Source organism: Pongo abelii, chromosome 13, assembly GCF_028885655.2.
Source record: "Pongo abelii isolate AG06213 chromosome 13, NHGRI_mPonAbe1-v2.0_pri, whole genome shotgun sequence".
NCBI classification, from domain to species: Eukaryota; Metazoa; Chordata; class Mammalia; order Primates; family Hominidae; genus Pongo; species Pongo abelii.
In genome coordinates this window covers 34,296,463-34,320,555 of record NC_071998.2, presented here as the reverse complement: position 1 = coordinate 34,320,555, position 24,093 = coordinate 34,296,463, and the positions used below count along the sequence as shown (strand labels likewise).

Below are 24,093 nucleotides of genomic sequence, written 5' to 3'. Positions count from 1 at the left end.
AAAGATTTAAGAAAAGGGAAAAGGAAAGATTTCAAATTTTCCTGTAGAGTGACTCCAGAGTTTTCCTGTAACCCAATTAACGCTCATGCTCCTACAAAATCAGAATACAGAAATGGGTCCCAACTGCTTCCCAGGAGGTAGAATAAGCTGGATAATCAGAGAAGGACCAAAGAACTCTGGTCTGTCCCTAAAACATGTACTGAGAAACTGCACAAGATGGGTAATGCTACACACCACAGGGCAGGGTCCAAAGCTCCACAAATTCTTTCAAAACCTTGCTAGAGATACATTAATACTACCTCTTAGAAAGTATGCCTACTTTTCAAAGTACAACCACTCAGAACCCAGATTTAGATACTACCATTTTCTAGACTATTTTACTCAATATAAGTATTTAGTAAGAAACTCAGAAAAAAAAAAATCCTAAAGCAGTTTATGCTTAAGCTAAATGAGTGAGATCCTTCTAAAAGCCGTTTTAACCCATATTACAAATAAGATGTCAGTGGTCCAAATCAAAACAAGATTACCAAAAGTTGAGGTGCCTAGTATTCAGATTTACCTACTCCACTTTTGAATTTATTATCATATATGTTTCTTTTAGGAATCATGCTCATATGTTATTGATGTGAACAGGTTAAACTGGTCTGATAACCAGTTAACATCAAATGATTTCAAGCTTTTATAGCACCATGTTCAGTGGAATCTACTGTCAGGGAGAGATACTCACTCTTCCCACAGTCCCCAAATAGGCTCTATGATCAAAGAAGGCTGGGGAACTATAAATCAAACAGGTTTTCTTTACTGCTGGATTTTTCATAGTTCTTAATACAGTGGTTATTGAGCATGGATCTTAAATAAAGAACTACAGAGCGCAGCACTTCCTAAACTTGTCTGTCAATATAATACTTATTTTAAGAAATAATTACTAGTATCTCACGAAATGAAGGTTGAAAAACATCTTTCAATCTTATACACTATTGTGGGAAGGCAAATTAATACACCAAATACACTATGAAAAATGGTATGAAAGTTCCTCAAAAAATTAAAAACAAAACTACCGTATGATCCAGCAACCCCACTACTGCATGTTAACCCAAAAGAAATGAAATCAGTTTGTCAAAAGGGATGCATGCGTATCCATATTTATTGCAGCAATGTTTACAATAGCCAAAATATGGACTCAACCCAAATGTCCATCAACCAATAATGGATAAAGAAAATATGCTATATATACACAATGAAATACTATTCAGCCACAAAAAAGAATGAAATTCTGTCACTTCCAGAAACATGGGTGAAGTTAGAGGGCGCTATGTTAAGTGAGGTGAGACAGCCAAATACCACATGATCTCATAGGTGGAATCGAAAAATGCTGATCTCATTGGAGGAGAGAGCAGAGTAGTGGGTACCAGAGGGTGGAGAAGAGAGGAGGAAAGAAGGAGGAGGCCAGATGGTTAATGAGTACATGGTCACTGTTAGAAGAAATAAGTTCTGGTGTGCTATTCCACAGAAGTGTGACTATGGTTAGCAATATTGTATAGTGTACTTCAAAATAGCTAGAAGAGAGGATTTTGAACACTCTCAAAGAAATTAAGAATGTTTGAGATTTGGAAATGCTAAATACCCTACTTAATCATTACACAATGTACATAGCATCAAAACATCTCACTGTACTCCACAAATTTGTTCAATTATGTGTTAACTATATAAAAATATATACTATATATAATAGTGTACACATAATATATATGTGTATACATCATATATAGTATTATTTTATATATATATAATGTATACACACACATATAAATGTCTTACATCTTTAGAAACATCTTTCAATACTCATGACCATTGTGGAATTTCTCGGGGACTCTACTTGCTTACCAAATATTTTTAATAGAAATTTTACCACAGTGGAAATCTCCATTACATCCTTCCCCTCGAGCCACTGAAAAGACAATAGGCAGGGGTCAGAGGTGAAGGAAATGGACGAGAAATATTTACGCAGTTTTTTAGTATCTAGCTATGTATTAAAGAATACCCATGTGTTGTGCTTTTATTACCACCGTCTACCACACTAAAGCTAGAGAGGCAAAGGAGGTGAAGATAAAGAACTCAAATTTATCCCATTTTGCCACATAACAGCTCTAAAGATTTACAAAAGAATAAGATTAATTCAAGATTGACTAGAGGTGAGACATGAGAATCTGTAAGATGTCTCCTGTGGCAAATGCCTAATATGAAAGATGTATGATTTGTTGAATATTTTCATCTTATAAAATGATAAAATGTATCATTTCGTAACAGTTTCATAACAAAACATGACTTTTGTGCTCTGTTCATGCATCTTTCTTTTTAATGGTAAGGGGAGCTCTACTAAGCAATCAGAAATTGCATCATTTGTGTCATAGCCCTCAAATCATTTATCATATTTTTATCTTTTATATTAAAAAGGTTGCAAAATCCACACGTAAGGGATGTTGTTTTACTTTACTTTAAAAATTCAACATCAGGACAGAGACATAAGAGCAGCCTTTTGTTCTTCACCTTTTTCAACTTATTAAAAACTCTATAAATTTCACATATGCTTATCACACTCATTTTGGAAAAGAAATTGAAAAATCTCATCCATCTGATTATCAGTGCTCAGAAACATAAGAACCACCTTCCTAATATCATAGTGAACATTTAAGCAACATAATTAAAATATAATGGCCGTTTGATATGGATCAGTGACAATCAGTTTGTACTTAGTTTTTAACTTGATTTCAGTAAGTTCTCTCTGTGAACCTCAATCTGTAGCTTGAGGAAATATGATTATGAGACCAAGCCTAGGGGCTGGCTCTAGAACTCACTTGTAGAGCTTGGAGAGAATGAGCCCTAACGATTAACAGAATAGCTCAAAGTCCCATGTATGAAAAAGTCAAAAGTGAACTTAGAAATGGCCTAGTGTGACCCCCTTTTTCTCTGCCTTTTACCTCATTTTGCCAATGGAAACCAGAAGTCTAGAGCTGACTTGTCCAACGTCACATGACTAGGTGAGAGTTCAGACTCCTTGTCTCATTCTTCACACTGCCTTTAAGTATCTTTTACTCATTTCAAATATTCCATTTTATATTGTTGGTTATAAGCTTTGTAAAGCAAATTGGTATACACCATCAATCAAATTTAATTAACATGAAAAATCCACAGAGTCTGTCTACCTTCATATATTTTTAGTGTTTAACTTCATATATATGTCTAACTTCATATATTTTTAATGTTTGAAAACCACTCCTGCAGGAAGCATTAACCCTTCTATCCCAAGAACGTGCTCCTTAAATTAGGTTTTGGCTTACTCTAAAAATTTAGTCAAATCTTAAAAAATACTAAGGAGATTTTCAACTACCTAATATTCAAAATGTACTATAATTAAGGCTTTATCTTTATAACAAGAAGGACAATCATATACCATGTCCTTACCTTGTTAAGGAACAGAACATAAGATCTCATTACACTTGGTATTGTATCATTGAAAATGTTTATACACTGACAATGTGAACATTACCATTTATTTTATCATATATAAGCAAAAGGATTATACTAACATAAGGAAAAGACATTTTAAGATTTTTTCCCCTCTCCCAAACACATATTGTATCTCACTGTTGAAATGTTAACTTAAATACACTCAGGATACTAAAAGATAACAGTTAACATGACACTGGCTATCCCAGATACACATACTTTTAGAAGATTTTCCAAAGATCCTGTCCGGATCAGAGTACATTAAAGTCCAGTTAAAATATATACTGCCCCCAAAATAGTTTATGCTTTAAAAAGAAAATTTTAAACTAAGTTTCATATTGCTGATGTAATAACAGAAAATCTAGATATGTAAAATTGCAGCAGTGAATTATTTACAAGCAGTAATCTTATTATTTTCTCATATCTTGAGACACAATCCCTTAAATATAAGTCATCTACATAAAACTGCTTACCTGTTATTTTGTCTCTTACAAGCTTACAGGACTCTATTTCACCAATGCTCCCAAAGAGACTCTTTAGTTCCTCCTGTGTCATGTTCTGAGGAAGGTAGTTGACTATTAAGTTGGTCTTGCTGTCTTCTGTGTTCCCAGAGTCAACTGGTGACGAGCAGTTGTTGTTTATGGTGGTTGGACCATTGGCTGTGTTATTGCAAGTTGGCCCATTAGACAGTTGTGTTTCCATGGCAGCAATTACCTGCTAAAAACAGAGAAAACAAGAAATGTCAGAATTCATATTTCACAACCTGTTAGAGACTCCATCCAAGAATTTAAACACTTGTCACTAAACACAAGTCGTTCTAATGAAATTACAACAATGCTTCAACAAAAAGCGTAACACCTACACTAATTTTTACTTCATATTAACCTATTCATCTTAAGGTTATAACAATATTTTCACATACATATTCCATACATGCATATAAGCACAATTTAAATCTTAAACATTTTCTAGAATCACATTCTGGGTCTATTCACATATCCTTACTCACCTGCAGTGTCCACAGATGAGAAAATCAAGTACCAAAGGGCACAGAATTGAACCCTAACTAAAAATCATATTAGAAAATAAAAGTGCTTAACATGCTACAAAAATGAACGAAAAAATGACCTACCTAACTCTGAAGAGATTTTCAGTTAGCCTAAGAGGTTCAATATTCTAAAACTGACAGATATCCATTAACTTAAAAATCAAAGAGCAAGAGTACTTTTAAAAATATAAATTTGTCAACATGTACTGTTTTGGTTACATATTGAAAATGTTTTTGATGGACAACATCTTATCTCTACCATTTGTAAGAAAAAAATAGATGCTATATTTTAGGGAGTGGAAAGGAACTGTAAGGTAACTTGGGAATGAGCTATGAATACTTTGTCTAACTGGTAGAATCTAATAGGACACTCTTGTCAACCTTGGCAGCTAAAAATTACCAACAAGGTGACTGATCTACAACATCAAAATAAAATCCCCAAACACTTCGATATGGTGTTTCTCCTTGACTCTGCTTTTTAACGAGAAAAAAGAAAACCTATCCAGTCAATGAAAACAACAATGTAAATATATCAACTTTTGCAAACAGACCAGCCCAAGGAATTCTCGTTTGAGCACATAAGCCTGTTGAAAATGCAAGTAATAGGGTATCTATAAACTCCAAACACCAGATAAAGAAAAGAATTGGGGAAAATGGCCTCAAACTGTTCAGGGTACTCTAAAAATCACTTATTAAGCAGTATTAAATCTAGTTTCCTAAAACCAATCCTATGCAAAAGAGTCACAAACCACAGCCCCAAATTTTCCAAAAGCATTTTCCAGTAACTACCTAACTTTGGACAGCCAAGACTGTGGTGGAATCTAAAAATCAAAGCATCACTGAAAGGATTATCCTTCATATTGCATACATCTCTCACCTCCACAAAGAACTACTTCTCAAAACTGACAATTCTGAATTGACAGGACGCTAGTTTTAGGGAAGCTTTAACATAGAAAAGGCAAAGAACTTGAGGCAAAGAAAAAAAGCAAAGTAAAGGGAAAGAGGGTTACAAGGAAAGATAAAAAAAAAACTCTTTTAAAACACATATTGCCTAAGAAAAATAAAAGGGCACATTAGCAGATAAACATATAGGAAGAAATCTCTACTGCCAGGAGATGTTTACAAAAGAAGGCAGTGTTGGACATATCGAGACTGGTCAGACTGGACAAGAATCAGTGCTGTCATGATAAAAAAACATGAGGCAAAATCCAGAATAGCTTTTGAAATATCCAACAACCTGTAACCCCTCCGTGACTTCATTTCCTTGTCAAAGAAGTGGGAATTTATTCTACAAGCTGCAAGCTGTTTCTCTACGTAAGCTAAGTTTCCTCAGGGAATACTTAAAGGGATGAAGGAAAATAAACCTTTGGAAATCTGTATTTAAAAATCTTAAATAATTCAAGATATGGGTTTTATTATAATTAGCAAATCTATCTGAATTTGAAAAGGGAAGTTTCAGATTTCCTAATTAAACATAACCGTTCTGGTTTGTAGAATATTAGCTGTGGGTCACTCTTTTCACAGCAAAAATTCTTCTGGGGTTAACCCTTGCCCAGCAGTTATGGAAACAATGGGCTACAAGATTAAAGTGGCCAAAGACACTTAAATCACTACTGAAAAGTTTGGATAGGTGTAGAAACTACGAGAGACCGGAATGGGATATTCGGACTGAAGCTCATTGGGATAGCATTTGAAATACAAAGTGTTCATTGACTGAAATCAGCAAGATTTACAAAGGACAACAAACACTCCTCACTTAATTGCACATTTATTTCCATGTTCAGGTGGCAAGAATGAGCTCCTAAGCCAACATTCAAGTGAACAGCTGCAGTAGGCTGTGTGCGCTGAAAATTACAGCATCTCTCTGCTATAGGACCATCTGCTCAGAATAAAATGATACTAATGTGCTATATTTTACAAATAATGCATATTCCATTGATAGGCTCAACACAACTGTTCACAGAATGCAAACTCTTTCAACAGTTACTGGGCAAATAATTTTCAGCCAGATTTGCAATTTCAACTTTTTTTTTTTTTTGGAGCATAAAGAATTGTAAATAACTTCAAAATTTAGTAACCAAAAAAATACATAGTAAACAGAATGTATAGAATTACGGTAACTTAGTATTCAGACCATACCAAAACTTTTTTTGTTTTTTTAAAAAAGCTTGTCACTCTTTTGAGTCTGCGCTAAATCCTAATTTAGATTGTAAAAAAATTACATACGAGAGCATGGTTCTGATGCTACATATACCACTACAGTTAAAATTGCAATGTGCTTTAAGTCCTAATGATGGCCATACCACAATAGGTTAAATGTAAGAATAATTAGTACGCCAAATGAAAGATTCAAGTGTTTGGTATGGCCTCAGCACTCCTCCAACATGCTAAAAAAAAAGTAGCCTACAGAATTTAAGAAAAATCCCACAGACCCCGGTCCAAGGCTCTGCTGCCCACGAACCACTTCTAAGCAGAGAAGCCACATCACACAGTCTGACTGCCATGTTAGTTTGGAGTTGCCGTCTGCAATATGGACACAAAAAGTACCGTATGTTAGATGAGCAAGATAATGCAACAAATCAGTTTGTACAAAATTTACAGTGATTGTATTGATATTCCCAGCACGTCCATGCAGTGTGGCTTAATTGAAATTGAGGCAATTCCAATCTAATCTTTCCAAATTCATTTCAATGTGTAGTTTTCTTGCACAAATATAAGCATTTTTAATTAAGAGCCTGATTTTAAAACAGTATTAACTAGTTATCTTGGCATCTATTCTAAAGAACTAACATAAACCCCACCTCAAAAATTTAAAAAATAAAGTAAAATAAAGCAAAATACTGCAGGCTGTCTTATCTCTTAAGGATGTGGGAGAAGGGAGGAAATGTGAATGAAATTTTATAGTGGGAAAAAGTCATCATGCAATTCCTAAGTGATTGGTTTGCATAAAAACACTCTTTCCCCAAAATATCAGAAAGACATTAAGAGAAGCTGTATTTGCCCACACTGTTACATTATACTATAAATGATCCTTAATCCTGGGACTTAAAATTAAAAGTGAATCGAAACCCTGTGAGGTTATTTTGCCACTACAAACGGTTTCTAACAGTTTCACTGAGAATTGTTCACATATACTAAGAGGCAGTAAACCAGCATCTTTCAATTGAAATAATTGGACCGATAAATAGGATTGTTTGGAGTAATGCTCGCATAAGATGTCAGCTTTGTCCCTGAACGAAATCAAGTGAACATTTTTTAATATGTAAATTGTAAACCCAGCACGATTTGAAATTAGTGCTGCTATGAGGCCTCCAATATAGTTAATGGGCCATTTACCACTTATTGCAACTTGCCCAAATACCAAACAGAGCCATGATATTGGCACAAAAGCCAAAGTTTACTTTTTTTGCCATATATGCAGATGCTTCAAATGGTCAACATAATCAGAAAACTTAGTTTCTAAAAATAGGCAGTGAATAACCGAAGAGGTCCAAAAATGTCTTTTACTTATTGATAATTATAAAAATTTTATCCTGAGAGGCAATCCTGGCTGTGATTTACTCTTGATATTAGCAATGCCACCACTAACAATGGATTCCACTTTCTGGCATCTACCAAAAGGAGTTAACATACTTTTTGACAGGATGCCATGAAAATATTTTACTCTTCTTCCGTTCTCCCACTGTAACAAGAGAATTTGGTCTGACCCTATGTTCTTTATTTTTCAAAAAACTACTTATAGTTTAACTGAACCTGTGAAAAAGTGCTTTACACCCATGAAAGATTTTTCATAAGAACCCAACTGTAGTTAGACTACATGAGCAGGACCACACCCAGCAGGGTAAAGCAGGCATAAACGTATGTCCTGAATACCCTCAGGAGTTCAATCTAAACATTCCTCACTACATAAAACAGATTTTAATTTAACTGCCTCAGTCCCTTCTATTTCATAGGAGGTGGACACTAATGAGCTAATCTATTGACACCCCTCTTTCTGAAAACCCCAGGGAGGTGAACAATCACTTTATTGCACCAACTAGATAGGAAGGCTGTGTATGGAAAATGATTCTACTGCACTTTTACATTTCAAGCACCCCAGACAGTCTCTCCGCTTGAGACAGACACATACCTTTATGGGAAGTTATAAATAAGTTGCTCACATGGCCCTTACCTTTATGCTGGCCAACAATTCAGTTACTAAAAATGTAAAGCTACTTCCCCTTCACTTAAGGACAGGCAATTCTGCTCTACTCAATCTACCACAGACAACTGGGCTGTGCACTATTTATAGATTCCATTGGCTCTGAAACTCTTCGGAAAGAAAAAAAGGCCATATTCCAGTGAAACAGAGCCATTAATTTTAAGGCTTAAAAAAATAATGTTTCAATATATATTCTCCTCTTAATTTAGACATCACTTGTGCCAATTCAGACTGCTTTTCCTCCTGTTATTATCCAAGTAATAATTTATGAAAAGGCACTTTAGCATAGATGAATCTAGAATATTCTAAACTTTCACTGGGCTCCAAGGTAAAATGGTTGTTTCTTTGGTGGAAGCATAGGTTTTATTGGGAAATCAAAGATTGTCTCTACTTTTATACACACAGGTACTTCCAAAAAGCCATAAAGACGTTTAAACTTTTTATTTAAATGATCCTCTATGAATTTTAACATCTACTGTTTTCAGAATAGTGGAATTTAGAAAATAAACGCTTTATATCTCATATCTGGGAAGAATTAAGAATTTGAGAAGTCAAACTGATCCAATAGTTTCCTGGTCACATGAGAGAAAAGCAGTCTATATTTTCTAATCTTACAATTAAAAAATTCTGCAAACTAAGGTAATCAGCTTCTTCACTATTTTCAAACCTCTTGCAGACAGCCATCAAAAGCATCTTAAATAGGCTGGACTCGGTGGCTCACGTCTGTAATCCCAGCACTTTGGGAGGCTGAGGTGGGTGGACCACTTGAGGTCAGAAGTTCAAGACCAGCCTGGGCAACATGGTGAAACCCTACCTCTACTAAAAATACAAAATATTAGCTGGTCGTGGTCTGTAGTCCCAGCTACTCAGGATGCCGAGGCAGGAGAATGGCTTGAACCCAGGAGGGAGAGGTTGCAGTGAGCAGAGATCACACCACTTCACTCCATCCTGGGTGACAGTGAGAGACTCTGTCTCCAAAATAAATAAATAAATATATCTGAACCATATTCTGACAATTGTTATTAAGTTCACTCAGTATAATGTTGCGAAGAGGGAAAAAGGTTCCATAGCCTAGAAACCATCTGATTTAGGGACCAGACTTCTGTGGGTTAAAGTCATAGCAGGGCTGTTGAAAGGGCCAATACAATGACCCCTGGTGAGGCTGCTCCTGTTGCTCCAGCCACTCCATTGCCATGGTCACCATCTTGACCTGGGCTCTCATCTTCTTCAGGATCAGCAAATCAAATCCTCCAAAAGGTCCCTCTCTCCTCATTCTGATCTACCCTAACACTGTTCCCAGGAAGACTTTCTAAACCCTCCCACAGCTCCCTGCTGCCTATCAAATGAAGTGTAAATTACTAGGTATCAACAGAGATCCTGTACAACTACTTTTATCAGCCTACTTATTCAAGCACCTTAAGATATGAACTACTCCTTGTCCCTCAAACAGTCCAGTAACTTCACTCTTCTAGCTTTGTTTATGCAGTCCCATCTCCCTTATTCAAGGCTCCATCCAAACCCACCCCACCTCCATTTCAGGGGTTTGTACAAACTAAGCATTGAAAAAGCAAAGGGCAAGAACAGTTTCTTAAAAATTGGAGACCGAAAGAGCAAATCCCCTAACTAAATGTGTACAATCTTGGTCCCTTTTTTTTTTTTTTTTTTTTACTTTTTACAAATACATTTAAACTATAAATTAGAAACACAAATAATCATGAGTGGCTCTAACTTGTTTTTCTATCCCACCAAGTATTTCAAACCAGAAGTAATTATGAAACCACATTTTCAAGTTCTGACGCACTCCATCAGCCACCCTCACCCACTGAAATCTAAATTCCTATTATATGGTAAAACAAAGGAAACCATGTACCTTTGTGAACAGTTATGTATTTTTATTTCAACAATCTATCACACTAACTACAAAACCCTGGAAGACAAGACAAATCCAAGCCTCTGGCCAGCAGGGTTATGGATATGGGCATGTGGAATTTGGGTCCAACTTCAGGAAAATGGCAAAATCAAAGGTAAATGCAGGAAAATGAAACAGATCTTGAAGAAGGCATTTAGAAGCACATCATGATTAAGTCGTGGATCATAAGTGATCTTGATACTAACTAGAAAAGTTTAGGCAAATAGAAACGATAATGTCTCTTAAAAGAATCATGGCTAGCAGCAAAGACAATCATATCTCTTAGGCTGGAAAGGACCAGCCTGAATAGTGAACTTGGTCTCTACAATTATTTGCAACTAGAAGGTTTGAATACCCTCAGTATTCAAACACAGCACACCAGGACAGAATCAGCCCAGTGCAAAGGCCTTCTTTCTGACCACATCAAACCTCTCCCTAAATGTCAAGTTACATACGAACAGAAGATATTTGTCTCTAAAGTTTTACAGCCAAACCTACCAAAAAACAAAAACAAAACAAAACAAAACAAAAACCACACAGCACAACCTCTACCACACCATCCTTTGGGGGAACTTGCAGGAGGAACAAAAGCACTCCAAAATTGGTGAAATAAGTAATATGAGCTTATAGATGACAGTTGGGTAGGCAGTCAAAGGATCATTTGCCTGAGACACACCATTCCTATAGCAAATGCTTTATCTTTCCCATTCAAATCACTAAGTGGTATTTTCAGGATATGTTTCTGGTTTCACTTAATTAAGCAAGAGAATAGTCAACCAAGTGCTAAAATCACAAGGCTAACAATGTCAGTTACAGGAACAAGCCATTAGTTTGTTTTCTTTAACTCTCTTTGCTTTGTAGTTCCTAAAATAAAGGTTTGTAGCTTTAAATGTCAAAGGATTTCTTCAATCTAGAATCCCTGTCAATTCTCCAGCCCACCCACATACCATGTTAGCTGTCTCACTAGCTCTACGAATTCCTCAAACCCTCATTTTCGGCCTTTGGGCTAACAAGGGCCCAAGAACTTGCAGAGACAATGCACTGAACAGCTGCACGCGTCATAAGGAGAATGTTCTTTGGCAGCAAACACTAACATTTTTCTGTCTCTTGGCCCTTTATGACTTCTACAGACAAAGTACACAGTCTCCTTCATGCCAGTCTTTCTGAGGTTTTGTAGTTTGAGAGCTGGCAGGTTTAAAAGCTTTGAGGTTAGAGAGGTAAGATAATGAGTTTAGGGTCCCAAGTCCTTCTGTTCAGTCAAGTCCATTACAGGTATCCAGTTTGAGCAATGGGAAAGTAAAGATCTGGCGAAAAAGATCTGCTTAAGTTTCGTGTTTTGTTCATTCATCCATTCAACGAACATCTCCATGCAGCTCCCACGAATTCAGGACAGTCCTGAGGGACAGCAATGAAGAAGCATCTTGGAGTGCTGATTTGCTGTGGATGGTGTGTACAGAACATATACAAGTATGAACATATAGAAGAAAACAGTACATTAGCAATAAATAAGAGTGCTTTGGAATACATATAGAGAAGAATAAGGGGGGTTGAAAATGTGGAGACGAAGATGGGTAGTTTCCAGCATTAAACAAGAAGGCCTCAACGAAAAGGTGAGCTTTGAACCAAGGTTTGAAGGAGATATGGGCTGGCTGCTGTAATAGGAAGAAAAATCCCCTTCCCCTCAATGTCTACATCCTACTCCCAGAAGTGTGAATATGTTATGTTACATGACAAGGGGGAATTAAGATTGTAGAATTAAAGCTGCTAATCATCTCACCTTGAGAAAGGGAGATTATCCTTGGTTACTGAGGTGGGCCTAACGTAATTAACAAGGTTCCTTATAAGTGAAAGAGGAAGGTGAGACTGTCAGAGTGATGAAGCATGAGAAGAAATCGAAATCGAAAGAACATTGCTGGCTTTAAATGGGGCCACCAGCCAAGGAATATAGGCAGCCTCTAGGAGCTGCAAAAGGCAACGAAACAATCTCCCATGAAGACTCTGGAAGGAATGCAGCCCTGCCAACACTTTCATCTTAGCCCACTGAGAACCACTTTGGACTTCTGATGTTCTTCGGAATTTTAAGATAATAAATCTTGTATTGTTTTAAGCCAGTAAATTTAAAGTAATTTGTTAGAGGTCTAAGAGGAAATAAAGACAGCCCCCATGGAGATATCTAGAAGAAAAGATTCTAGGCAGAGACCTGCCAGTGCAAAGCTTGTCTGCTGTGCAGAATGACAAGGAGATAACAGGGAGAGTAGGAGGAGATGAGTCTAAGAGGTAATGAGGCCGGAACACATAGGGCCTTGAAGGCCACCATAACAAAAAAGGAAACTATAAAAGATTTTGAGCAAAAAGAGTAGCATGTGGCTACTGTGAAAATAAATTGTGTGTGGGTGTGCAGGAAGACTCAGTGAGTTTGGAAACAGACCAGTCAAGAAGCAACTGCAGCACTTCAGGTGCAGGATGACAGTGACTCCCACCAGGGTGAAGTCGGGGAGAAGTCATCAGATTCTGGATATACCCAGAAGAAAACACATTATTAATGTGCCACATTTTAATTACATCAGTACATTGTTTAAATCCATTGTCAAGAAACTGGTTTAGATACTAACTGCTCACATTCCTACAAACCACCAAAACATTTACTATGCTCTGGACACTAAGAACACAAGATGAATAAGCAAAGGAAGAGATTTTACGGATAGTTGTGCCTTAAAAAGAAAATAAAGATATCTATATATCTATATATAGATATATATAGGAAACCCAACATACAAAAATTGAGTTTATAAATATTAAATCAAGAGTTATTCACTTTATGGTTGGATATTCACTATTCACTTTATATTTGCTACTAAATGAATCCATTGCCAGCTTCTTAAAGAACCAACTGTTCATTTAGGAGCAAATATAAAATCACAAATCAGTAGCTTAAAACATGCAACTACTACTAAACATAGTATATCAGAAAATTGATTTGTAATCTATGTGAGCCCCCTTAAAACTTTCAAAATTCAAAGTAAAATATCTCAAAGCTCTCCCCAAACGTTTAAAAACAAAGTGGATGAAGATGAGATTAAGTCACATTTTGTAAAATGGGAGTAAACTTTAAAATCTGTATTTTTCAACAGGGTCATTTATATACCTCTACAATAGTAAAGGTTAAGCCATGAGTTAACTCAGTCTTGGTTATAGGCTGGAATACACTAAATCATTACTTTCTGGTGATGAATCATTCCAACCCCATTCTTTCATTCCAACCTCAGTGGACCTAATTAATTTCCATGCCATTATTTGGCTATAGAATCTAAAAAGGGATATGGGTACAATAAGAATAAAATCAACTACTCCCTCAGTTTTGTGACAGAGGTTTTGTTTGGTATAGGCAGATTAATTTGAATTGCTAAATTAAGACAGTTAACATAGTAATCAACACAGAAATTGGATTAACTTCACATTCTTCTACAAAAGTCACAGCTATCAGGAACCCCCTCAGGGTAGTACAAATTGTGAAAGGCTGATTGGAAATCCTCAAATTAATCCCAGTAGTTGAGTGTTTTCATTAGGTAGGTTAAAAACATAGCTCCTCTGTTGGATACAGACACTAAAATACTCTGTCATGTACAAACTCCAAAGCAGAAAGAATGACTAATCTTCAAGGGAATATAAAAGACAAGAAAGGTTTATGGACAGAAACAATGTTTTTTAACTCACAAATGTTATAAAGGCCACAACACTCCTCCTGGCAAGTGAGGTTAACATTTTATTTTTCACTGTTATTTAGCAGGACTTAGAGATAGAAAACCAAATGCTACACTGTTTAACCTCAAGCAGCTTACACCAAAAAAAAAAAAAAAAAAAGGCATCTAAAATGTCAACCAACAAGATTTATTTCCTTAGTAATGTTAAGAGGCTACAAATATTTCTATAGAACTTCAGGGAAACTGAAAATAAAGGGATGCCATCCCAGGGCACATAAATATCTTATAATTCATTGATGTATTGTGGAGAGCAAAACAAGGAGTCTAAACCTTGATCAATACAGACAGCTTCCTTCTGCTTGGAACTGTGGATCATCTCAATTACTGGTATTCACCTATGAAATGTGTTTTTCTTTTCTGTTGACGTGTAACGTCCTGAGATTCCCAAGACATGTATACTTGTGATTTAAGAGACATAACTATGATTTATTTACTATGGAAATTTGAGGCATCTTAGAAAAACAAGATTCACACCCTAAGATAGTAACTTTATTTCCTTTGGTCCACCTCTGCCTCTTGCTCCCCCAAAGACAGCTTTCTTTAAAAGCCGACATCCCCGCTAGAACAAAAAACACCTAGGTACATCTGTGACTTTTTATGGTAATTAAGTTCCTGGTTATTTACTACATTTCAAGAAAAAATAGTGGGGGAGGGGGAGAATTTACATTCAATGCAAGTGTTATTTTTATTCAGTGATTCCAAAGTGAGGAAAGGGTTGCTAAGGGAGAGAAGTATCTCAAGAAAATGTCTTGTTAATCTGCTACATAAGAATGTATATAAGAGTTAATAATGTTTTTCAGAAAAGTTAATGCTAGACACTATAGAACAGGTAAAGCCCTTCTTAGCCTCAGACCTTATCCACTTACATCCACAGCAGGCACATACACCCAATCTCGAATAACCCCCTAACAGAGGAAGGGGTCAATGTGCTTAGATTGATGACCTCTCACCATCTCACCCAGCATAGTGCTTCCTCTTACTCCTACTTTTGTCAGACTTCCCGCTTTGCAAGTTATCTTAGTATCATTCAAGTAAAGCACATTTGAAACAAACGCTTAAGGATCTCAAAAAGTAGGTGGGGCAAGTACCCCCATGTTACAGATGAAAAATGAAGAAAGTGTATGAGCATATATGTATATGTATAGCCTGTATATACATTATACACACATATTCCCAAGTGTTGATGAGAAACATCTATCCCCCACAGACTGAAGAGGAGAAGGGGGCACATATGCAATTACAGGCTACATTTTTACAGGAAATTATTCTTAAGACTCAAACCACAAAAGCATTAACCTTTGAATTATTTCCACTCTAGGAAGGAAAAGAGCAGGTAAAGGGGTCTGTTCTCTTTAAAAGCTTTAATTACATACACTATTTTGTCTGATAATGTCAAAGCACTTTACAAACTCTAAAGGTGGCAAGTGAACAGAGGGTATTATCATTATTGCTGGACAAAAGAAGATGTCTCTTAAAATGTTAGCATAGAAAATTTGCTTATCTGGGCCTGGTGCAGTGGCTCACACTTGTAATCCCTGCACTTTGGGAGGCCGAAGTGGGTGGATCACGAGGTCAGGAGATCGAGACCATCCTGGCTAACACGGTGAAACCCCATCTCTACTAAAAATACAAAAAATTAGCCAGACTTGGTGGCGGGCCTCTGTAGTCCCAGCTACACGGGAGGCTGAGGCAGGACAATGGCATGAACTCGGGAGGCGGAGCTTGCAGTGAGCCTAGATCGCACCACTGCACCCCAGCCTGGGCAAACGTGCGAGACTCCATCTCAAAAAAAAAAAGAAAGAAAGAAAATGTGCTTATCTGTCTTTTGGATTAAGCCTGTCAGTTTTTCCTCCCCCTACATCTAAATGGACAGCAAGGCTGCAGAGTTGTGTTGGGAGCCTTTTAACATGGAAAGGAAACACTGTGGACAGAAAGTACAGTATGCAGACTTTTCCTAATCATGACTGTTAATTCCTGTCCTGGACTGCTGAAGCAGATGCTATGTTAAACTACATTTAGCACAGTCACAAACGGTGACTAAGGAAGTTAAAAATTTTTACTTGCAATGCTGCAATTTTTAACCCCAGACCTCCAAAGACTATGTTTAAATATACAGAGTACTAACAGCCCAAGCACTTCACATTAGAATTACAGCCTTGCCTATTTTAATTTACCTTACTTTTAAAAGTGTGTGACCCCCTCCCCAACTCCCCAAAAAAATACACATCTCCCATCCTCTTTGAGTCTTCTTATGCTCAGGCTCTTGGAATTTTAATAAGATTAGAAATTGCTACCTCCTTATTCTTGCTAAGAACTCCAAAGGTGATCCAGGCATCTTGTACTTACATTCAGATTTACAATACAGAGAAAACAAGAGTATAGAAATCTAATCCACGATTGTACCCTAGGATCTAGATTAATAATGTGTACATTACGAGATCACATGGGATCGAGTTTCCACAATTAATGGATCAGGCAAATGATCCATGTATGTACATTCATACAAAATCATACACTCTCCTATCATCTTTCTCCTATCATGATTTTCAAAAATGACCTGAATTTAAACTGTGGCTTTAAAATCACATTTAATTACAAGAAAAATAGAAAAGGAACTTTCCGTAGGATTTGAGTATCTTTTGCTACAGTAAAGAAGTTCAGATGATCTCCCTTGCCTTCTGCAGAATCCAACGAATCCTACAACTAAAAGTAAAAATAAATGGCAAGGGAAAGAAACTAGCAATTATTGATTCCTCTTTCCATGCCAAGTCTCAAGCTAGATATTTTACAAACAAAATCTTATTTATCCTCTTGTGGAGCGGGCAAGGTGACTCATGCTTGTAATCCCAACACTTTGGAAGGCTGGAGATGGGAGAATCACTTGAGCCCAGCAGTATGAGACCAGCCTGGGCAACATGGAGAAACCCCATGTCTACAAAAAATATGAAAATTAGCTGGGCATGGTGGCATGTGCCTGTAGTTCCAGGTACTCCAGAGGCTGAGGTGGGAGGACTGCTTGAGCCCCAGAGGCCAAAGCAGCAGTGAGCCATGATTAACACCACTGCACTCCAGCTTGGGTGGCAGAGCAAGACCCTGTCTCCAAAACAAATCTTATGCACTATAAGCTATATTACATTCTCAATTTACAAATGAGAATTTCAAAACTTCAAGAGTTCACACAAGTATTAAGTGAGAAACTGGGATTTGAAATCAGTGCTGAGACCCCATCTAGAGCTTCCTAGCTGATCTCTCTGCTTCCAGGCTTGCTCCTTTCTCCAATCCTTCCTCCATTCCACTTCTGTGGGGATCTAACTAAAATAATGGTCAGCACTCCACTACCATCTCTTTTAAAGCTCTGCTCACTCCACGTTGCCTATGAAGTAACATTTCAGCTCCCTAGTGAGGCAGCTGACTTGACCCAGCTCCTACCTCTTCATCCACATGCCCAGCACCACCCCCATCATATACACAAGCTCCCAGTAGTTCTTCCCACTCCCAGTGCTTTCCAGGGTCACACAACCTGTTTTCTCCACCTGCAACTGCCTCACTACCTTTCTTCTCCTGCCTCATGGAAACATCCTCAGCACTGGAACAGGGCAGACAACACCTCCAGGAAGCCTTCTGTGAACCACTCAGTTGGACCAGATAACTCTGTGCGCTCCTATATGCCTGACTTACCTTTATCTCCCCAGTAAAAAATATCAAGACAGATTCACGAAGAGAATGAATGCCATGAATTGTGATTCAAGGTGGCAAGTAAAAAACATCCCCCTTACTTATCCATGTGGTTTTATGTTCCCTGCCAAGTGGGAAAAATTTCCACTGCAACCCTGTACACCTGGAGGAGCCAGCCAAAGTCATCTCAGGTTGTTTATAAAAAGGAAGGTAGACTGTCAAGGGGAAAAAGGGGAAAGTAGGTTGTCAAGTCCTACCACTAACACACACATCTCTTTCCACATATAGCTACTAATTCTATATTGTAAGCTCAAACTTCAAGTGGAATCAGCATTTTTTAATTCCTAGCTACAAGCCTTTGTTAGAACAATATAAACCTCAGGGAGGAACCAGGGACAGGTGTGTTCCATTGTCACCACCTCACAGCTTAAAATAAGCCAATCTCATCACCAATGTTAAAATCAAGAGGAAACCTGAAGTTTATACTCTCTCCCCAACACAGCCAAGGTCTGGTGTGTAGAATACCAAGAAGAGGAGTAAAGAAACTCCCCAAGGCTAGAAAAGGAACATTCCTGATCTACTGCATGTACCAAGTGCTGTGCTCAGATGCGGGGAAAACAAAGATGTACAAAATCCCATTCATTCCACCCCTCACGGAACTTCTCCAAAACACACCTGTGTCCTAAAGAAGGTGTCCAAAGAAGTCCAATGCACACAAGGAAACCTTTAAGAACCCACAGCCAGAAATAATCACTTCTCTACCTGACCTATGATAAATAGTTTGCTATTAAAAAAAAAAAAGATGGCAAAATCACTGCTGCTATGGAAACTACCACTTCTAACTTCAATATTTGAGTGTGGACACATATTTGAGAAGAAATGAGACATTTTGCTTCCCAATGTTTAAAATGCTAAACAATACGAGACTGTGCACAGCATTGATACTGAACATTAAAGTGGACTTCTGCCTCACTAAGAAAATTTTAAATTATAAAGAAGAGCAGGAGGAAGTTTTCCTGATTTAGAAGTGCTCAGAGAGTTTCCCGGTACCTATTTCCTGTTACAACTTTATCCTATGTAAAGTGCAAGTTTCTTTAAAAGAACTCTCAGTAGAATAGATTTAACATGTAAATTGCTTAGCAGTAAATAGTCTTTAACTGTTGATAAAACTTTCAGGAAGTACCTACTAAGTACCACGCAATATAGTCTAGAGCAGTTAGGACTGCAATCTCTTTCAGACCAAGCTAAAAAGAAATTCTCACTATCATCCACTACTTTAATCTGAGATGGGTAATGAACAAAAAGATCCTTAAACCACTCTTCTAAAGGGAACCATGACCCTGAAACCCAAATTTTTCAATTCTTCTGTGAAGAGTGTAGATCCACTCAAACGCCACTCTATCACTCTATCTTAGACTATTTTAAAGAGTTCCTTGACGATTCTGAGTGCCAGTCTCTAGTTGAAAATCACTATAAGGGAAACAGATGGTTTAGAAACGTGCCCTTTCTATACCCTTCTGCCCCACCCAAGCATGCTTTTACATCCATCCTTTGTCAGGCTAAAACCCAGGATTCACAACAAAGATCTGGAAACTGCAGGCCTTGGAACTGAGTTGAGTCATCAGGACACTATTTTTTATTCTCCATTTCTAAAGAGTAAAAGAGGGAAGGGGGGGGGGGGGTGTTATCATGAGGTAGAAGCAAGAACGGTAAATTAAAACTGAAGAAAACTTCCACTGCATTGGAACAGTAATTAGACCAAATTTCACTGCCACCAGATTAAGAAAGAACAACTGCTCTGCATCGCTGGCTACCAAGACACCAGTATTTCTCTTAAGTAACTTCTTGCTCTAACTGGAAAACGACCCAAACTTTTACTTGCCAAGAGTAAAGACAGCTGGCCTCCTACATTAAAAATTACCAAAATGGAAACAAGTGAATCTTTTTTATCCACCAAGGTTGACTACACATTAACTAAGACCTATTCTAATAAACATGGCCAACATAAACAGCAGCAGCCAGGTGGGCCACTCTGAACATTCTTCCTGATACAAAGTACATCATATACCTAATGGCATGGTGAACAACACCCCCCAGAGTGGCTATGACCAGCAGGAAGAAAACATTGAGGGGATGGGAGTCAAAAGTCTACTTAAAGTATTAAGCATTCAAATAAATGGCAGAATCTGAGGGCCAGCTTGTAAAAACAAAAAATAAAAAGCCAACAATGGACTCTGCTTAAATATATCACGTGCGTGGTTGAAAAGAAGGACAAAGGAAAAGTGGCAAGGGATAGACAAAAACAAGCAGATCTGTAACTCTCCTCAACCTCCAGGCCAAAGTTCTGACTGGCAGCTAGAGGGTAGATTTAGCCTGAAAACACGTTATGTGGTTTCTCCAACGTCCTTAAAAACAAAACAAAACAAAACAAAAAACAAAAACAGTAGTGTTCAACATTTAATATTTCACCAATATAACCATTTCACATTCATAAAAATATATTTCTGATTTCGCTTAATAAATAAAGTTTGGCAAGAGTCCACATTCCCAGAGCTAATAGCCAGCAGGTTGCCCTATAAATGGGGTGCCTTCTTTCCAGCTCTCCCAATACAGCCTTAATGTTCCGGCCCCTGCAAGGGCTGGATTTTAAGTAAAAGAATACCATAGTCTAAATGTCAAATGTGCTAAAGAGTATATGCTTTTCTACCATGATGGAGAGGTTCAGAATGTCAGAGTACTGGGGGAGGGAGGGGGTTTTCCAAGGTCATCTAAACTGAGGATCTTTAATTGTAGACCTAATCATCTGTGAAAATATTCTAATGAATATGCATAACAAAAAATGAGGCAAAAAAGCATCAAGTCTGTGTCACTAAACATCCTAATATGACTGCCACAGGCATTCAAAGCACTCTAAATAACTCATTTTGGCCTGTTTATACTACTATGGATTTGGATTAGAACGTCATCCTGTCCATAAAGAATTAGATATATCCTGTCCCTTCTGGGGGCTGAGTTTGAGAAAGTTAATTCAAACCTAATCATCAAATATTTCGCTATGAGAAAGAAGAGGAGGGGCCCATTAAGTGCTTTATCCCCAGGATGAGGCAGGGAGTAGGGCAGCACACAAAAAAGATAAAAATCACCTGGCACTATACCAGAAGCCCTTGAATTAACATTAAATATCCAGGTTAACGCTCTAAAAACTGTCTCATGACAAACCACAAATTGTATTTTGGAGGTAAAACAGGAGGTAAGTGGGGAAGGAAATGAAGGGTAAATAAGAGGTCTTACTTCACACTTTGTCTGCTGCTTTTGGTTTACCCCAATAGAATCCCATGAAAACCTGCTTCACACTGGCAAAGTGGGCAGGCAGAGGAACAAAGGCAATTCCAGGGCCTGCAGAAAGTCTTTAAAGGCAAGGGAAGAAAGCAACGCCCTGCCTAAACACTGGCTATTTATAGCACAGCAATGGAAGATCTGGGAGGTGGCTGAGCGAATATGAAAGCTAGAGAGTGGGTGGGCGGGCTTCCTTCTGGTTTCCTTAGACTCAGAAACTAATGCATTCTTCCCTGCCTCCAAAGCTGCTATTTTGTTTCCTGTGTAAGTTTTCAAAATACTGCAACACTGTCCCTAGGTGCATTTGACAATATCAGAGCAATTACAGTTTGGTTAAAATCTGAAGGTAATCAACTCACCATTCTTTCCTATTCTCTAGAAAAAGAGGCATGAACAAAGAGGAGGAGACACCACCACCCAATTCATAAGGATGGTCTCCCAGAATCCCCTGAACTTTCACAGTGTGGAAAGTTTCTGTGATTTCAAGCAGAGACCAGGAGAAACTATACTTTTCACCTCTTCTCATTAACTAAAAGCCACAGCTAAAAATAAAAAGCTGGAGCAATTCCAAAATTGTGGGTTTTATAGGGCACATTAAATTATTCCTTATCAACTGCAAACCTTTAAGGTTGCAGAGTATTATGTTAATGCTATTGGCTTTTTCTTTTTTTCCCCCCACAATCGGTGATAACGTTCCTTTAAAAACAAAAAACAAAAAACAAAAACAAAAACAAAAAAACAACTTCATGAACTTCCAAGTCCAATCTCTATTGTAAGGTAAAGTATGGGTTCCTAAATCTGCAGAGTATATCATCTATTCTACAAAACCTCACACATAACTTAGGTTGATTCTCTTTTCCAGGACTGTATTATAAAACATTTTGAACTGAGAACAGATCAACAATTGGTATTAATAATAAATTATAATAATCATTTTACACTTGTTTCCTAATCTAGTGCATGAGATTCAAAAATAAGAAAGCAGTCTAACAATAGAGAATTTTCTAAACAGAATGTGAAGCTCTCACATTTATTTAAATATAAATACTAAAAAGTGTTTAGGGTTCCCCCTGGACATTCAATTGTTATTAACTCTTTTTTTTTTTTTTTTGAGACGGAGTCTTGCTCTGTCGCCCAGGCTGGAGTGCAGTGGCGCGATCTCCGCTCACTGCAAGCTCCGCCTCCCGGGTTCACGCCATTCTCCTGCCTCAGCCTCCCGAGTAGCTGGGACTACAGGCGCCCACCACCACGCCCGGCTAATTTTTTGTATTTTTAGTAGAGACGGGGTTTCACCGTGTTAGCCAGGATGGTCTTGATCTCCTGACCTCGTGATCCGCCCGCCTCGGCCTCCCAAAGTGCTGGGATTACAGGCGTTAGCCACCGCGCCCGGCCTGTTATTAACTCTTAAGATAAATTTCCAACTTAATAAACTTGGAAAATGGCTTTTTAAGCATATTTTCAATTTGTTGAAAGTTTATAATATTGAATCCTGTGAGTCTTTTTATAATTATTTTCTTAGAAAATTTGTGGTCAATTTCCTGTGACCTTGGTAAAACTGAAATACACCTCTTAGCTCACATCCATAACTATGTTGGCTTACACCAACATTCTTCTTATATTCTTCATTAATGGCCAAGGTTACAGAAATGAGAGTATTTGGTCTAAACTCAAATCAAATGATCATGTGTAATACACAGCAGCACCCAAAACATAAGCACTATTTTCCATATCTAAAACATCAGAACCTAAGGCATCCATTTATATTAAAATGAAGATTTTAGTTCAGCTCTTCAGGAGAGTTAAGACATGGCCAGGTAAATTAAGGCCAAAAAAGGGCAAGTCACAACACTATGTAGCATTCAGGAAATTTGGAGCAAATTTAGGCTTTCACATAAAACAGTCAGGGTTAGGAGTGGCTTCAGAGAAGCAATTATCTCATTCGCAAGTCCCAGGCTAACAAACTAACAAGGATATGGAAAAAAAGACTAGAATGAAGGTAAAAGCCTACATGAAGTCCAAAGACAAATCACTGCTGGTCCTAAATCTATTTCTTAATGGTTCTGTGACCCTCAACAAGTTTTTTATGTTCATAACTTCCCTCATCTATTAAGAACAGATTTTTCTCACTCTGCTAGCAAACAGGGTTATTAAAAGAAATAAGCTATAACAAATTACAGATAAAAGAATGGCTTATAAAAAATTTCAGGCACTATACAAAGTAGGGTATTGTTCTCAAGGCACTAACCTTCTCGAGAATTGTTTTCTGCTTTCATGCTCTCCTAAAAACACATCTCTAATTTATCGTAAGGTCAAGCTGCCATTATCACTGCAACCTGAGAAATTCAAATTAATGGTCAAAGATACACATAAACACACACACTCCAGGCTTTGCTTTCTTCTTTCCCTCAAAAGGTCATCTTTTCACCAAACAGATCAGGAACTCTACAATATACTACATTCCAAGTACCAAATATTTAAGCCACCAAAACATACAGCAGAATAGCATATTTAAGAAAAGTTTCTTTTTTTCTTTCCTTTTTTTTTTTTTTTTTTTTTTTTGGAAGATAGGGTCTAATTCTGTCACCAACCAGGCTGGAGTACAGTGGTGTGATCACAGCTCACTGCAGCCTCCTGGGCTCAAGGGATCCTTCCACCT

At 37.5% G+C, this 24,093-nt stretch overlaps 1 protein-coding gene across 21 annotated transcripts in view; it reads right to left on the bottom strand.

Annotated features, from left to right (window-relative positions):
• The window catches only part of ELAVL2 (ELAV like RNA binding protein 2), a 160,170-nt gene that overhangs the window by 67,063 nt on the left and 69,014 nt on the right, over positions 1-24,093 (bottom strand). For 10 of the 21 annotated variants that reach the window (XM_054519567.2, XM_054519564.2, XM_024251822.3 and 7 more), the window contains one exon: positions 3,981-4,224. In XM_054519567.2, coding sequence (XP_054375542.1) covers positions 3,981-4,224 — 244 coding nt within the window. 21 annotated transcript variants of the gene reach the window in all.